Here is a 19,088-nt window from a genome sequence, read left to right as displayed (position 1 = left end):
TACATTTACAATGCTTCCACTGATTCAATTTCATGTTATGGCTTAACAGTTGGGTTGTTATCTCCTCAGTATCTATTGCAATTTGATTTCATCATATAAAAACTTGTGTTTTGTTACGGGCGTAATTCGAAGAGGCTCTTAACAAAATAATAGTAATTGTAGTAATATTAAAAATTAGTAATATTAGTAATAGCTCTTGAGGAAATATAATAAGTAATACGCTAATATGTACACAAAATATGGGTAACGCAATTAAAGCAAGTTTACTGCTATCTATATCTATAACCTATATACGTGAACCCGTGTGAACATGCGACATACCCAATAATACGCACCACTAGCTGCTGCTCTTCCTCAAACTGCTGGACCTACATTTCCCTGAAACTTACCTGGAGAAAATTACAGAAAATAATTATTTATTTAAAGCTTCTCATTGTGAATTGGTTTTAGTCCGTTGAGAAAGCTGACCTACATTATTTTCAAGTAATGGATACTTTAAACAGATTAATAATCAATTAAGTCGATTAAACTTGAGGCATTTTATACATTTTGTATACAATGTTTATGTAAATTTGAACTTTGGCATACATAAAATAAGTCATATACAGAATTATTTGAAATTTATAGAACTTCAGTTTCTAAATCTCTAATAAAAATGTCTAATTAATTCATTAAAAGCTACGATTAGACTGAATAATACTGTTAATTAAGAACACATTGTTACAAAATGGTTAGGATTGATTCCATAGCACTGAATTTGGAATAGGAATCGTAAAAATATACATTATTAAGCAGTTCACTTTTATATTTAATTAATTGTGAATCATGTATGAAGTAATAGTAGTTTAAAATGCTAAATACAAGTGTTCCTCGCGATGTTTTTACAATGGTGCGTAAAATTATATGTCTATGTAAATCACATAAAAATCTTTACTTCGTAATCTGAAATGCACGCAAAATGTTTTATGTTTGTAAAGTTTTAAACCCACATTTTATCAATACAGAACGATTTTATGGTGTTTGAACTTTTTGAAGATTACGTCACACAAAAATAAGAAAAATGTTGTTAATTCAGCTTGGCCTTCCGTCCGCTTGTGTACATTGTTACTTTAATGATTATGGCTCATAAATGGTCAAATTGCAGAGTATCTTTGCATCCATGTTAGTTTTAATAAAAATTTACTTAATGGTAAAAAGATTAAAACATTTACAGTTGTTTCACAATGGGGGACGTCCAAACATTTATGTAGAATTTTCCATAAATCAAATTACCATCCCAATAAACATGCCAAGAACTAAAAATACTCTAAAATGACAGCCAGTTTGTAAAGATCTTGCTTATATCTTAAATTATTTTAATCTTATTGCAAACAATAATGTATAAGCATTATTATTTTTTTAGGGGACGTATAATACACATGATAATAGTTTTACTTCTATTGTAATATTTTAAAATCAATATTTTTAACCGTGGTGTCGTCATTTTCAAACCTGTAATAAAAAATGTAAGATCTTTGTAAAATTTTACAAATAAAATCAATTATGCAAAAACAAATCACCTACAAATTTATATTGACAAGTTAGGATTGATATTCATAGGAATGTATTAAATTTTTAATTTAATGAATCAAAATCTTAACTATATGTCACTGTAAATTTGGACCATTACAAAATAATCCTGTTCTGTAATAAATATTTCATTCATTACTAGGATGAAAAAATAGCTATTTAAAACTGAGTCCGAATTATGTGCGTGGAGATTTTATAAACACTATATTTGGTTTTTGACAACAAAAAATTGCCAAAGCCATATCCCTAATCCATAAATTTTAAAAATATTAACAGATATTATTAATTTTTAAATTAAAGAAATACTATGGTTCATAATATTTTAATCTGTTTACAGAACATCATAATTAGACATAGTAATATCAAACATAAAAGTTCTTTCCAGACACGTTTATATTATATACATACGTAAATCTAACAGGATTAGCCTATTCTACTGAAGCATTTAGCTCTAAGTTAAGCATGACTCTATGAATGAGTGGAGAGAGGACTAGAGAAGGAGTTCTCATTCTGTTGAGAGTTTAGGTTAAGTTTGTTAATTTTATTGTTTATTGTTTAAGTTAGTTTTAATACAACCAAATAAAGCAACTTTTAAAGAAAACCTATTTTCTAGTATAACCAAATCATCGAATATGATGACTAATGCGTATAGAAGTAAAACAAAATTAAATTGGGAAATAAAATCTTTACGAATATTATTTATTAATTTAGTAGGAAACAGTAGGATTTAGAATACAGTCAAGTAAAGTTTAGTTGATAAATCTAACAAGACAGCTACCTAAATTTAATGCAACCACTAACTACGGATAAATTCTAATGCTTTATATATGTGTTAAAGTGACAGCAGTGACAGAGGGTTACAACTTTTATAACATGCACAACACAATTTTGTTAGAATAAACTCTTTACTTTTTTGAAACAAAGATTAAAGAAAATATGTAATTTCGAACGCTTACCACAACAACTAAACATTTTAACTAACTGAACAACGTGTGTAAGCCATAAAAAGTCACACAAATAAATAAAAGAATGAATGTTTATTCTAAAGTAAACAGTGTAGTGAAGTAACTCTTGGTAGAATATTTACTCTATTACTATTTATCACAATTTAAAAAATAACGATACTATTATTAAGTTTACAGTTTACACCTTTTCAAGATAAAATAATAGCGAACATAGAGATAATGTGCTAACGAACTGAGCAACGTGTGTAAGCCATAAAAAAGTCACACAAATAAATAAAAGAATGAATGTTTATTCTAAAGTAAACAGTGTAGTGAAGTAACTCTTGGTAGAATATTTACTCTATTACTATTTATCACAATTTAAAAAATAACGATACTATTATTAAGTTTACAGTTTACACCTTTTCAAGATAAAATAATAGCGAACATAGAGATAATGTGCTAACGAGTTTGAAATAAAATATATTGCTTAACAATAACTAGAGTCCCATGTAAATGATCTTAAACGCGTTCAATTTTGATGCTTTCCTCTCACAGAGGTATTATAATGAAAAAGGACAAAATAAGGATAAAAAGGATTGATAGTGGAAAGGATAATTTAACAAAAAATTCTGTTTTATATTTATATATTTGTTTTCAAATCAATCCTTTTTGATAATCTTTATTAGTAGACCATATCAGAGTAGAGATTACTGGAAAAATCTGTACAGAGTGGCATTAAACCTCTTATGTCGTTTAATGAATCATAGAAAATAAATAAGAGAATGATGACCGTGAAAGCAGATGGTTTCATGGATCTAGATGGATCCATCACTTTGGACGTGTTCATATGTAAAAAAAAACAAAAACAGATAAAAGAGTGTTTAAAAAATTAAAGCAACAAAAAAAAAAGAATCATAGCAAAATCATTCATTGCATTTCCACGGAATTATTGACCTCAAGCCAATACAGATGAAGAAATACAAACTCCGCTTTAAAATTAATTGAAAACTACTTAGCGTTAATGGCATCACCAAAAGCATAAATTAAAACTGTTTTAGCTTAATTGTGAGATTGATTAATTTAAGAGAGAATAGCATGCAAGAGAATCTGATAAAATATCTTCATAAATGCTTTCATGTAAAACATGCTCATGCAATGTCTTTTCTGGAACCAAAGGGGAAAGCAATACACAGTTTATCATCGGTGGTGAGCAGATGGTGACCAGTATATCACGGTGGATTGTGATTGGTTGCTTCAACTCACTTGAACTGACACATTCTAGAGTAAGTAAAACAAGATCATTAGAACTGAACAGTCAAAGCGAGAGAAAAGCGAACTTTAAGCGAAGCAGCATGCCACATGTTCATGTTTGTGTCTGCATATCTACTAAAGCCAGGGCTGTTGGCAGAAAAAATAAGATTTCTTTAAAATAAAACACTATTTCAAGCGATTAGATTTTGTTGTTTACATTTGCCCTCAAACGATTAGCTATTTAAACGTTCAAATGGCACTCTACAGTACAAGCGAAACAAAATAATTGTGTGCAAGAATGCAGACAGGCGATTTAAAATTAAGTGTATGATTTGTCAATGAGGAATGTTAAAGTTTTTGCCAGTAAAAAGAACTAACAATGAAATATTATAATGCAAACACTTTAAAGAAACAAATATTGTGTAATGTTAATGTAATTGTAGATTTAAAATATTCAACTAGATAGTAATTATGTTCGCGCTAGACAAAGAATATTAAAATAACTTACCCTTCTCCTTGCTTCTTTAGTTATGAAAATAAAGCACAATATATGGAGATGTTTGTTAAACGATTTAAGTTTGAATGTTTTATTTTGTACGTTTCAAAAAATAGAAGTTTGTGACAAAATATTGAAATGGTCGATTTATAACATATTAAATAAAAATAAACAAATTTTTCCACTGTATATAAAGATGCAGTTTATTTATAAGAAATCGATTTCGTTTTGAATTAAGAATAAAAATTTAGGGTACAAACCGAATATCCTTGTTGAATTATTATTGAGAATGAATAAATTTTATATAATCTTTAAACATCATATTTCGAATAAAAATATTAATTTGCTTCCACTCCTAAAACGGGAGCAACGTTATGGAACATAAAAATAAAATAATCGTATATTATATAACAATAATGTTCCAGTTTTTTTATTGGGCAAAAGAAAAACCTATTTGGAAGTGTATGAAGGTTTCCAGTTCTAATTTTATAATTCTTGATATTTTTCAGCATATATATATATATATATATATATATATATATATATATATATATATATATATATATATATATGGAGACATAAATTACAAATTACTAGACTAGATGTCTATCCCTCCTTTAGAAATAAAATACTTTACTCAATAGATCTATAAAAATACTGCATATTAAAAAAAGTTGCGCTAAAAAGGAGAATAAAAATTTTGGATGGTTTAGATTTAGAAAACAAAGAAAATACTGATTCACTAAAAAACTAAAAGTAATCATTATTTTCATTCACATTTGCATTTTATTTCCATTATAAAAGAAGGTAAGAGGAGGGAAGCTGCTAATTTTTAACTCATACCGTTACAGTATTATACTGTATTTCAAACATTGTTGAACTAGGTGTTTGATAACTATAACTTGATAATTATTGATAAGCTTATAAAATTAAAATTTGTTAATGTGCCATTATGTAGTATTTAGCTATCTTATTATTATTCCGCAAAATCTACTGTACTTCCAAATAAAGTGTATACAAAATATAAATGACCTAGGGACACTACCCAATTATAATAATTATTCACTTTGTATAATACTGAATTTAAACATGCGCTATAAAATTGAACAAAATTTAAAGATTTATTCAGTTTGACAGATAATATATTGAAAAAATAAAGGCTTTGGTAATTAGGTTTGTGGCATTTAAAAAAAAACAAGATATACAACTAAAAATATTGAAAGGTGAATGATTTATAATAATTTATAATTATTGTAAGTTCCTGTAATATTTTGGTGGATCAATAACTCAAATACTTAACAATGTATACAAATACTAAGACAGCCCTGACTTGTGTTCGTAGTGCTTGGATTGTTTGTATCATGTGTTTTTGACACTGCCTATTTATAAAGCCTGTTCTTTACCTGATCCATTAGGAAGTTGATTTCACTTCGAAAGCGGTTCTATTTAAAGGGCGAATTTAATACTGTACCTGAATTAGAGAAGACTAGGGGGGGGGGGGTAAAAATCTGACAATAAATCCTGGTTTAAAATAAGTAAAACTACCCAAAAACCAACAGATTGTTATTAATATAAAAATATTGTAAAACTAGCAGGTTTACAATCTTGGGAAATAATAGTAATAATAATAATAGGTAAATTTCCCAGAAGCATCATTAGCAAATATAGTGTTTGGATTTGTTTAAAACTATTACAGCCAGTATTTGTTATTTACAGATATTTCCAGCTTGTTTTTGGATTTCGTCTTGCTTTATGATTATCACGTCCAATGTGTCTAAGTTTGACTATTGATTTACGAAGTGATGTTTTATACTTTATACAATAAATTATTAGTACAAATTTATTAATTATTAGTAAAATACGTGACTTTTGTAACTGTATATTTTTAGTTAAAATTACATAAGCTACACAATTTGAAACGATTTTGTATAAACATTATCTAGAAAGAATTGTATTTATAAGGTCAGTGCGTGAGAAGATGGTTTATGTAAAGCAAGATGATAATAGCATATATTAAGGCTAGTAAAGTTTATTAAACCGATTTCTTACCGAAGAAAAAAATATAAATGACTGTTAAAGTAAAAACATGTTGTAATGAAAAAATAAATAAAATAAAAAACCACAAAAGCATGATTTATGTAGCTAGACGGAATACGAATTAGAACGAAATTGATAAATATACTTTAGGAAAACATGATGAAAACATTTATAACATTTGCTAGGCTTTAGATATTGCTAAAAAATTCTTGTTATCTCTTTTTTACAGAAATAACTTACTTGTTTAAGCTTCTATTTCAGGCCGAAAAAAATTACAGTATAATTTAAATATAATTTTATATTACAGTATAAAATTAAAAAGGGCTTATTGCATATAAAACAGGTAGAAAACACTATATAGGCTTTTCATATTCCAATATGTAATAATTAAACTCAGGTTTAAACAAGCAAAGCAAAATATATTATTATATGAATTAGAACAATTATTTATAAATTTAAAATTTAATAATTAAAAAAATCGATTCAAATAAAAAAAACCTTATGCTTATTTTAAGGGTTAACCATTTTGCCTATTAGAAATCCACTACTAAAATGTTTGCTATATCATTATATTTTATTGCCAGTGATAAGAGACAAGTACTAAAATTTATCATTTGAAATTTAATGGTCGACAAAAAAATCTATAAATTATAAAAACAAAAAGTTAAAAAAGTGTAACCAGGATTTATTGTAGTCGTAATAAAATACAAAATTGGACAAATCCTTACTTAAGAAAATTCAGCTATTAAAATAAATCATGCTGAAAAATACTTATACTAGACTATTTAATACTCAACTAAAATATTTTGATTCCATTATATTTAAAAACAACAAAAATTTTAAGTAGATAAAATAAAAAATAGTAGAGTAGAAACACATTAAACATTGAAAGACTAAATGAATAGGAAAACAATATGATTTTGAAGAACACCATTATGTTAATTTAAACTGTAAATGAATGTAATCCAATAAAACAATAAGTAGACATACACATGCACGTATGTCGATAAAAATAGCTGAATTTCCAAAAGTAAGGGTAAATGAAAAAATAAGTACCTGGAAAACGGTAACTAAGGCCCACAGTAACGAATCAAAGTTCTTCCGGTCACAACTTTCGTCACCGTTAATATTTTCGCAGAATTTGCAGCCGAAGAGGTTCATCCCAAGGATACTAAAAACGGGAATGAAAAATTGTTAGCCTTTTGAATAAAGAGCGTAACTATGCTAGTACCAAAGCAAACACAGGGCCTACAACGAATGGCAAAAAATTGGATTTTTAACGTAACAACTTTCAATTACAGACGTTTCAAAATGCGTTTAATTAACGCCACTATATAACGTTCAAAAAATCAAAAATGTTTTGCACAACTTTATAATTTATTGCGAAAACTAAAGATGGTTAAAATTTCATCCTTTATGAGTCAGTTCTAGAAAATAAAACTTGTTGATTAGATCTTGGTCAAACCACAAACGAAGATAAACACTCAAATTGAACATTACCAAAACATTAAAATAAAACACCAACAAATAAATAGCTACTAATTCTATATGTTTTGAACATCGTTTCCACAAAGTTGTTGTAAAAATAGCATTTGGCATGCTTAGAATGTTCAAGTTGAAGTTTAGTGAGAAAACAGTAAAAGAAACCAAAATGTGTATTAAAAACAGGATTGAGTAAAATGAAAAAAACCCAATATTAGTCATAACAATTTTAATTGTATAATGAAGAAGTTAGAGATATCCTGCGAAAAGTGAATAAGATTATTTCTGTTTACTCTTATATTAAGATATTTAATAAAACAGTTAAAATGCTTGAATATTGAATTATTAGAAAATAAATCTTTGCTTTTTTGAGAATAGTGAAAATAAAGTTACGCATATTAGTGTCACTACTGTCACTTAAATAAGCAATTAAATAATCATTTTAAATTATATTTACTACCTTTAAGGATGCGGAATATTGATGACAACCCTCCTAGTATTTATGGTATTTTTATTATTAAAAATCACCACTTCCTCATTTTTAAATAATTAATTAATTTTATGCATAAAGACGTTTCATGCATTTGTTATATAAGCTTTCTTATACTTGAATATTTTAGAAGTATAATTAATTAAATGTTGGGAGCTTGATAATTCTATTATGTCTTATTACAACCAAGAATTGAGTTATATATATCAGTCTCTTAAATGTTTATTATATTATGAATATTTTAAAAATGTACTTGAAGGATTACAAATTAACAGAATATTTTAGCAATTCAATTTCAATTTAGTGTAATAACCTAAAAGTATATGATTAAGAAATAATTATACTTGTTTTAGTAAATATTAAAGGAGACGTTTTATCAGTTTTATGGTTTTTGCTATAATGCAATAAAGAATGTTATTTATTTCTATCTAAATACATTGAAGTAGCCCTTCAGGAAGAAATAAAATAACTAAAAGTGTATTGTAAGTACATAAGTAATAAACAAAAAGTAATGTTGACCACGTAAAATATTTTTATTAAAGAACTGACTAAACTAGATAATAAAGTATTTTTGTCGCCCGTTAATAAAACAGTAATGTAGTTGCTGTACTGGTTTTACCATAGTCTGAGGCATAAAATATACATTTTAGGTAATTTAATAAATAGTTTATGATATTGAGTGGTTTAATAGGTGTATTATTTGAGGTAGGGTTAGACGATACATTGGAGTGAGTGAGGTTGGGAGGGGCTCATATATGACGTGATAGCCATACATATGACGTATTAGTCATATATGTAACATACAAGTCATATATGTGACATTTATGTAGTATCAGTGCAAGATGTGTGGCATAAAGCATGTTTCGTGGTGGGAAACACCAAAACAACGTCGAGTATAAAAGAAATGATTTCTGTTTAAAAATTAAATAGCTGCGTTGATTATACAGAGCTAGTTATATAAAAAATATAGGCTTTTTTTACTAAGCCATTAACAAGTTACTACACCATAACGTATATTCTTTCTTTACACGGCTTCATTTCAATGAGGACGGAAGTTAAATTAATTGATTATTACTATATGTATTATTAGTAGTTTGTTACCAATCGTAAAGTGAAAAATGTAATATAATTAGTATACTATTTGGGGCAGTAACCTTTTCCACAACAAAACCAATAAAGTAAATGTTTTAACAACAAAAAGCTAACTACTTAAATATGGTTATTTGGACTAAACAATCTTGTCGATACTTATATAATATTATGTATATAAAATATTATGTACTGATTACAGTTTATGTTAACGAAGTGCCCTCTATTTATTTGTAAAGGGCTAAAATTTCAGTTTGAAGCTGACGTAAGATAAAAAATGTCAACAAATTTAGAAACATCTTAAATAAATATAATATTAAATTTGTTATGAATTTCTTAAACAGAATTAAACTGAATAAATCCTTAGAAGATTGCATTTAACCATATTTTCATAAAAGAAATTACCGCAAAAAATCACGATGCTTTAGCTTAAAACATGGATAGGGTTTATAGTAAATACAATTTTTTATAATTTTGATAAAAAATACCCATACTCTCAAGTTAGTAAATGCAGTCCGTGGATACTGCTTGATTCATACCATATAGTTTTGTTGTTTAGTAATTAATTGTAGAACTAACAACAAAATATCTGCAAGTCGGTGCTCGTCCAAGAAATGATCACTTTTAAATACTTTTTTATGCTAGGCCATACTTAAACAGTGTTAAAATTTGTTAAAGAGTATGTAAAATAGACTATAAAATGAGTGTTTACAAAATTGTCCAGAGTCGCGGGTTTTTACGAGTCGTTTGTCAGTGTTTTGTTTTTAATTCGACTTCTTTTATAACACGAGTAGTTGGTGTTTCCCCAATCAGTGTCAGCTGGAGGAAAGAAGAGCGGAAGAACGTCTACCTGAAGATGAAGATGAAGAGAATGAGAAGAGAGAAGAACACGGCGACGTTGTCCATAGTGCGCAGCATGACGACCAGCTGTCTGCGCAGGTTCGGCATGAAGCGGACCAGCTTCAGGATCCGTAGAAGGCGGAAAGTCCGTAGGACACTCAGTCCGGAACTGCCCTCTCGATCACCCATGAAGGTCTGTCCCCAGCTCAACAACACTGAGGATACGTCATTTGAAATGGTTTAATCAATACAAGACTTATAGTATAAATACCAACAAAAGGCACAAAAAAATGAGTTTATCGGCTTTAAGATAATCAAGAGGATATTCAAAATAGAACATGTTAATCCTGAGGAAAATACCTCAAAGATTGTGAATAATATCTCCCAACAAAATTATCTGAATTTGAAGTGGGTTCGTTATGCAAAAGCAAATGTTCTTATTCTACAAGTATTTTTCACTAAAACACCAATTTGCTTATTGTATATCCTACAATACATTTTATTTACTTAAAGTTTGTAATAATTCTACTTAGTTCTGAATAACTTTAATATTAAACTACAATTTACAGTATATTAAATAGTTCTATTATCTATTTGGCAATATTTATTTCTACTAGTAAAAAGTATCATCTATTTCTTAAAATAGTAGAAACATTCAGTATTGTTAGTCACTGTTATTGACACGTGGAAAAAAAATGTTATCTGTATATAAATTATATTAATAATTTTCTGCTTTAAAATGTAAGGTCTTTTTAATAGATGGTGGATTATTTTACTGTACTGAAAACATTTCTCTTGATAATCATAATAACGAGAATATATTTTAACTGTGAGTTTACAAGTTTCTATATAAAATCAAAGCAACAATATTTTATAGGGATATCTTTAATATTAAAAATGTGGTAATTTATTTTCATACTTGGAGTGGAATTGCAGAAAGTTAGACTATATGAAAATGATTTAAAATTCAAATCCTCTTTTATAAATAATCTTTTATTGTCCTATTCATAAAAAATATGGCCTATCTCACCTAAACAACATTAATCCAAAGTTATAGACAGTATGTAAGGAATCCGTATACAAATACAAATAAAATGATGATTACATCCAGTGTTAGATTATTGGACGAATCATCTAGAACATAAGTTTGTATGAGTTTATGGAATGAACAAAATTGTCCAACCTTGTTTAGTAAAGAAGTAAGAAATAAAATACAACATTCCAGGTGGCAAGACATCAATAGATAAATGTATGAAAAAACAAAAACAAGTAAAACAGCTTATTTTTAATCAAAGACTTTAGAGCCATTACGGTACCTGAGGACTACGATAACGCCGTCGAAGACGTTGAATCCATTGCTGATGTAGCCAAAGGGTCCCTCAGCGATGACCTTGAGCAGCATCTCACAGGCGAATATTGCGGAAAAGATGATATTGCTTGTCTCCACTATCACAGTTAATTCTTCAGGCTGAAATAGAGAAATAGGCTAGGTCAGAAATTGTATACAAACTTGCCTACTTTGATCATTAATGAGCAGATATGGTATGGTCAGATATCATTAATGGTCAATAAGCAGATATGGCATGTGTACGACTATTATGCTACGTATTAATGTTTTTTGTTTAATCAGTTTAACAACATCAACCATAAATAGATGAAAACAGTGATAATAATTTAACGGATAGCATTACTTTTAAAGATTGCTAAGATGAATGCTGATGTATTTTATTATAATTTGTACTCATTATTGTAACCCAACGTAAAATTTACAAAACAATAACTATTATATTTGACTGTGTAGGATTTAGATTTTTAGACTTTTGTGATTATCATTTTAAATGTTGTATAAGAACATATTGAAGTATTCCTCAGTTATTGAAGAACAAAACAGATGCGCTACACTAAAGATGCCTCTAACCTGATTGTGGTACTCTATGCCCATGCTGAGCGTGTTGATGAGGATGGCTAGGAGGATGCCCTGCTGAAAATATTTGTGCTCCACTAGGACTTGAATACACCGACGGCCAGCGCTACAGGTGCTGCAGAAGCACTGGCACAAGCAGCTCCAGGTGTGGCCGCAACTACAGCAACCCGACTGTGGCTTGTCATAGCTAGCCCAGTCCACACCGGGCCGCTGAGAAATATACATAGATAAATAGCCTTGCTAAATAGTCAGATAATATACTTAATATTTACAGTAGATAACTATTATGTAGTCTTGCTTTAAATTTATTAATTTTTATATTTTGGCATTATTTTTAACGATTAAACGTAGAGATTGATAACAAAATAAATTTCATCATATTAAATAACGAACAAAGATGGCCATCTATGTATGCGCACTTCTAGTTGGCACGATATTTACTTTATATTTTTCTACGAAAAGTGTTAAGAACTGATGAATGAAATACACCTAAACCTCATAGTGGCACATAAGGTAGACACATGATTAAGGTACCCTATCTAGGCCTCTTTTAGAGTCTTCAGAGTATCTTTCGCGATCAATCAGGCGTAGTGACGCCTACACTTTTCGTTGGCTGTCATATTTCAATCACACTACATTTGCAAAGATGCTGATACAATTCTGCAGGATAAGAAAGTTGGTTGATGTCGTCAAGTTCCTGTAAGGTAGGTCATTCAGATTTTTCAGTTTTCACATGTTTAACAAGTAGGCTAAGTTGTCATGACTCGCAAGGCTTTACGTCAGAAAGATATTTACCCCCACCCGCCCCCTATCTTGCCGCCTACGACATTTTGGGTTGTCCTATTCTTGCTGGTCCACTATGACATGTTTTACTGTCAAATTTAATTTGTTTAGTTATGCATTAAGTTGTAAAATGGTTGATCCGTTGAATTAAATAAATAGCCCAATTTTAGTTACAGTAGAGAATTAAAATTAATATCAAACTAATCGATTAATACCAATAGTAATATCGATAAAAATAATGCCATACACAAACGTACCGTAAGATTTGTCTTTAATAATAAAATTGTTTATGGGAAAATATGTATAATTATATAATTTCTGTAAATTGTAGGTAAAATCAAAATGCCCAAATGTAATTAAATTACAAATAAACAAAAACTCAGATTAAATATTGAAAGAATCCCCTGCCTTAGAAATAAGTGACTTATACAATGCGTATGTCCTATTCTGATACCGTCGTGATACCATAGACAGTTACCGATTACCGTGGGGAGACGCAAACATACTGAAGTATTTATTTCAATGTAAATTCAAATAAAAACGGGAGTGATGAGTGAATGGGTTGCATCCTTTTTTAGCTCAGATCCTTAGCAATATTGTTATCATATAATCTAAACTAATCTAAAAATAAATACAAGCTAGGAAATTCTATGAAATATTTTAAAGTAGAGTCTTGTTGGATATGCTATCCCGAATTTTATCCGGTTTCATGTTAAGGTTGATCCAGACACATTGAATAGGTTTCGTACCTCCGAATGATTAGAACAGTTATTAATTAATACAAATATATTTAATTTAATCCAAATTTCAGACTATTAACAAATTCTTACCTCCATGTAGTTGGACTATAGATGGCTTTTCATAGATACTTTTGTTAGCAGTTTTGATTAACGGGGAAATTAATTTCACGCTATATTTCTATGTGAACTGATAACGATGTATATAACTAATGTAAATGAAGACAATTGTATTATGAAATGACCCAAAGTGTGCACGGCACAGATAGGCGGACTACTACTGTCACCATCAAACCATGTGGCACGCACGATTAGTGTTTATATTCACCTCTCCGAATGCTAACATGATAATGCTTAATTAATTAACATCAGAAAATCATGATTCATTGTTCTGAATTTTTTTCTGCCAATCCCTTAAAGTCACATTAAGCTGTTTAATCAGAAATCTGATATTAAAATTAAATAATTGCTTATACAAAAAGAACTTCATAATTTCTATTGAATTGTCAATAGAAAAAGATTTGTAACCCAACAAAACTGGAAATAAAGTTTAAATATTTTAGAACTAATTTATATCGTTAGCCTTCTACAGTTTTAAGTTGATACCTCGAAGGTGTTTTAAGTATAAGAACAACATTAAAAATATGATCAAATCTTTAAATTTAAAGTATTGGTACTTTGAAGCTGAGTTAGATATAGTGTTAATAAATCATGAACGTGAAGTAGTGTCAAACTTGTACCGCGAACTTTAGCTCAAACTAATATATTAGCAGGAGGAGAGAGTGTAAGTCAGACAGTTACGGGAGTTTGTGGTTCAACATTTATTTCGTTAACATTTGCTGTCTTTTTTGAACACCGTTAATGATGATGAGAAAGGGAAGTGAAGGAAGAACATTCGTCATCCACGGAAGCACAACTAAAGTTACTAAAAGATCACTTACATCACCAGTTCCGATCCGGTTGGCGAACTGTATCTGAGGCTGCAGGTGTGACTCCAGCACCCCCTTGCTGAGCGAGGAGAACAGTGAGTCTAGGGCCAGCTGTCCGGTGGGCAGAGCCGCACTCAGCGCTCCGCTCAGCGCCAACAACTCCTGGCACGTCATGGCTTCTGCGTTACTTGTCTGCCACACAACAGTGTAAACGTCACAACAGTGACCAAGTAGAAGAACATAAAGTCCTGTATTTTATTAAGGGTGTTCAAGGAAACAGGGCAAAATCAAGTTCATAATATTTGACATTGTGCAGATTTTCCTAAGAACATTGAAAAATGCATTTATCAGATTTCTCATATTTTTAACAACGTAATTTTTAACAACGTAATATTATTGTAATTTCTGGTGCAAACCAAAAATTATTATGATACAAAATAGCTGCACGAACAGTTATAAAGAACACAATTTTGTCCCACCGATTGGATTAAAAGCCCCCCGTGATAAAAAAATCTACGCAAAAAACCTAAAAAGTTTAGTCAATACGAATTTTTTTTCTAGAAATTACGTTAATTCTTATTCTACTAATGTTTTCTACATAATACTGTTTTATTAATAAAAATAAAAATTAAGATAGCCTATTCCCAGCTATGAACTGTATTGTAGCACCCAGTTTTGTACATCTGGTTCTAATTAAATTAAACACGGAGTGGCTAGATTAATTAATGTATACATATATCATATGCTATTAATTACATGGAATACAAAAGCCATATATGTACTACGGCCTCAGTAAAAATTCTAAATCGAATAATATACTAACTATTTGGTGAGGTAAGATGATAAAAACAAAATTAAATTTATTGGAAATTTATTATAAAATCAGTATTATTTGCGTTTACATAATATTTACATGACTAGGTTTTGACAGTATAATATACTACGGTATGATAGCTATCAGTTAGTTCATATATTCTCATGCAGATGAGAGCACTTGCATTGGAGATAGCATAGGGTCCCGGTTTACCCAATTATTCTCTACAATTTGATCTCTTTCCTTTACTAAAATAAAATTAATTATAGAATGGACCAATTTTTGATCATATATGAACATTAATATATATTATATTTAATAAACCTCATGTTATGAAATCACGAACTTTTGATAAGGTATGAACAGTTTGTTTAGGATGACTTACCTGATGGGAGGAAGGGATGATGATCGTGTGGGCCTCGCCGTCAGGCCACAGGTTCCCGTCGCCGGTCTGCGTCATCTTCTCGCTGGAGCACACGTTGCGAGTACTCTGAGCCTGGCTCTGCTGGTCGCCGTGCAGGAGCACCACATCGTTGAACATGACGCTGCTACGACGCCGGGACAGGTTTGTCGTGCCGGGTGGACTGAGGAGGTTGCCTCCCGTGTGGCTCTGTAACATCGGTACAACATTTCCAGGTGAGAAGTTTTCAAAACGGATCCTTACCGTTTGTCATTGGATTTCCTGAATTATCGAGTGCGGGTGGAGATTTCATTTTTACATTCCATAATTTATTCGTCTACCAAAAGATGTGATGCTGGAAAATAGTGGAACCTTAATTTCTGTATCAATCGAGATCAGTGTAAATCCCTTTGATAGCTTGAGCTTTGTGAAGGGTTCCAGGCCACTATTAGATGGGGACTAGAGTCTAGGCCGTGTTACGAATATCTCCAAAACACCTATCGTTATCTACAAGACAATACTAGTCATGTATTGAATTTTGGCCTAAGTTATGTTTAACTTTTAAGGAAAATGGTCACTATAAAATAATTATTGTGTAGAGGTTTTATAATAAGAAAATAAGAAAATACATCATAATAGTAAATATATTTAACTTACGTATTTATTAATTAATGATCTGTATGATAAACGGTAACTATAGCAGTCAGCAATGCTCACGAAAGTTTAAGACAGTATCTTCATTAGAATTTAAAGAAATATGACTTATTATTATTATTAGAATTATCTATAAAAATTCATTTATTAGGCAAGTAATAAGAAATTAATTTATTATCAGTTATACAACTTACTCCCCTTGGAATATAAAACATGACATTATAAATATAATTTTTGCAGTTTATTGTGACATCAAGTTTTAAAATTCATCTGAATTACATACAGACTTTGTGTTTTCCTTCGCAGTAACAATAATTAGTAACACTATTAAATATTAATAATAATATTGTCTTTGGTGAGAAATAGTTAAAAACTAGGTAGAAAAAAATAATGGGTATATCTAAATTCTATAAAAAGGTTTATCATTTACATATATTTACTTTCAAACGTACGTTGTTTTCTGAAAAGAAATAAACGGAAAAGGTTACAATTAAGGAGAATATTCTTACTAGTTAAAACATTTAGTACGCAGTTTATGATAAAAACTTACACAATATGCGTATAAAAGTTTAAGATGATATTATAACCATCCATAATAAAAAGCTTGCATGAAGAAAAGCACTCAGAGGTCCCAAACTAGTTGATGTTTTACTCGGTCATCTCACCGACCGAGTACGTATCGGGGTCGATTTCATATTCATGGAGTAATGAAACACAGATATATGAACGAATGTTTCGAAAGTCGTGTGATGATCCAAATGTATTGCAAGTGATAGAATTATGATTGAAATTCCGTATGGGCCTAATAAAAACCAACAAAAACACAGACCTCAGGTTCCCAGTGAGATCCATTATTGAAGGAAGGAACTCTGAGAAGGGAAGGTCGCTTGGGAGTCGGAGGGGTCTCCTCTATCACCTCTATGATGGGGACGGCTGGCTCTTCTGGTAGAGGAGTAATCTCCGGTGTTCTCCTCAAGGTGGGGGAGAGAAGCGCTTGAGGGAGGGGGATAGCGGACACCCCTCCTTAGTCTGGTGCATCTTCATCTCCTCACCTGCAGATATTTTTTCATTACTTTAACATATTTTTACAAATTTTCAAGCTTAAAAAATCCAACCAAGCATACATTGAAAAATAGATTTTGTCAGGAGAGAAAATTAATTATAAATATAATATTTGAACGTTATGAAAACATTCTTACATGTGAATTTAATCTATTCATAATACTTATGCTTATTTTGATATATTTCGACTACGTTGACAATATTAAACCAAAGAACTGTTTACATAACTAAGTAAGTTTTGACTAGTTCAAAGTAACAATCGGATTATTGTAGCTCTTTGTTATTAGATCGCATAACTTCAAATAATTATTATGGAATAACCTTTTGTGTTTGTACACTAACTACGCAAAATTAATAAAATCGAACTATTTAAATACTTCGGGGATTTATTATCCAGCTTTATCCAGCATATGCGTCTTGGAGCAGTGAACTGCAAGTTAAAATGCCATTAAAAATCTTGTTTTAAATAAATATCAGCTATAATGAAAGTCGTATGTGGTTTTATATGTATTTATGGGAAATTTTTTTAAAATTAACAAGAGAATTATACGACTTGTAAAAACTGATTAAAACTGATGTAAAACTGATTTAACATGCTGCTATTGCTGCCAGAACTATTTCCACACCGGAAATCTAACCTGGTTTTGTAGATTGATAAGCTGAGACACTAACCACTCAGGGGAAACGTATCAACATATGCAGTGGCGCTAAAAAGTGTGGAGACGGTTCAATATTTTTATTACTAATTGTGCTGCAGGATTGAACTTTTTCAATTAGGAACTAAAACAAATTTTTTAACTTTCTTATTGACTTTCTACCGCCAACGGAGGGGCGGTCCAGGAGGAATCAATTTCAGTGAATAGTTTTACATGTAACCATAGGTTGATATAATTTTAAAGGGCCAACCAAAGAAGAATGCAACAAAACGCGCTTCACGAGGATAGTTTATTAAAAAGTGACGTTTATTTCAAGATTAATAATATAAAGAATAAAAAACAGCTAACTTTGGAAATTGTAAATAGCTTCAGTGAAGAAATTATAACATTCTTATAAGCATTTAAGTGAAAGTCTCACAAGTTACGTGAACAAAAACCACGGCTACCTTTAATATACCAGACTAAAGTAAGTGTTATAGGTTTACTGACCCTCTGTGGTTTTGAAGGGGTGAAGGGCCAGAGAGCTGCCAAGAGAAGTTGGGTTGTGGTCTCCATTGTTGTTGCTCGGCTCCAACTTGTGTTCTCTCTTCTGTTGTCTTCGATATCTCCACAGCCGATACTTCTTGATCAGTCTTCTCTTCCCCCTCCTCCAAAGGTGAGCAACTAGTCTGCAACGGCAACAACAACGTGTTTCTCATTTACTATTGGGCTGGGACAATTATCTACAGCTTAAACTGCAAGCATAACTATTTTATTACTGCACCTGTAAAACATAGAAAAGCAATGCTTACCGTGTTTCTCGTGTTACCCACAACAGATTAAATGAGAATAATGTATGTAATGGCTTTAGCTCGTTTCTAACACATAGATCCCAAGTTGTCCAGATATCTAATGTCTTCCAAACAAATAGAACTGAGCTATAGATTTA

General features: G+C 30.3%; 1 protein-coding gene across 1 annotated transcript in view; it reads right to left on the bottom strand.

The window, feature by feature from the left end:
- The window catches only part of LOC124355624 (voltage-dependent T-type calcium channel subunit alpha-1H-like), a 296,916-nt gene that overhangs the window by 56,150 nt on the left and 221,678 nt on the right, over nt 1–19,088 (bottom strand). The window contains 8 exon segments of the mRNA XM_046806786.1: nt 10,212–10,402; nt 10,404–10,416; nt 11,518–11,669; nt 12,120–12,335; nt 14,587–14,766; nt 15,774–15,998; nt 17,272–17,465; nt 18,650–18,828. Coding sequence (XP_046662742.1) covers nt 10,212–10,402; nt 10,404–10,416; nt 11,518–11,669; nt 12,120–12,335; nt 14,587–14,766; nt 15,774–15,998; nt 17,272–17,465; nt 18,650–18,828 — 1,350 coding nt within the window.

This window comes from Homalodisca vitripennis, chromosome 2 (genome assembly GCF_021130785.1).
Source record: "Homalodisca vitripennis isolate AUS2020 chromosome 2, UT_GWSS_2.1, whole genome shotgun sequence".
In the NCBI taxonomy this organism is placed as follows: Eukaryota; Metazoa; Arthropoda; class Insecta; order Hemiptera; family Cicadellidae; genus Homalodisca; species Homalodisca vitripennis.
Note: the sequence above shows the minus strand (reverse complement) of the source record. Positions and strands in the feature narration are given on the sequence as shown.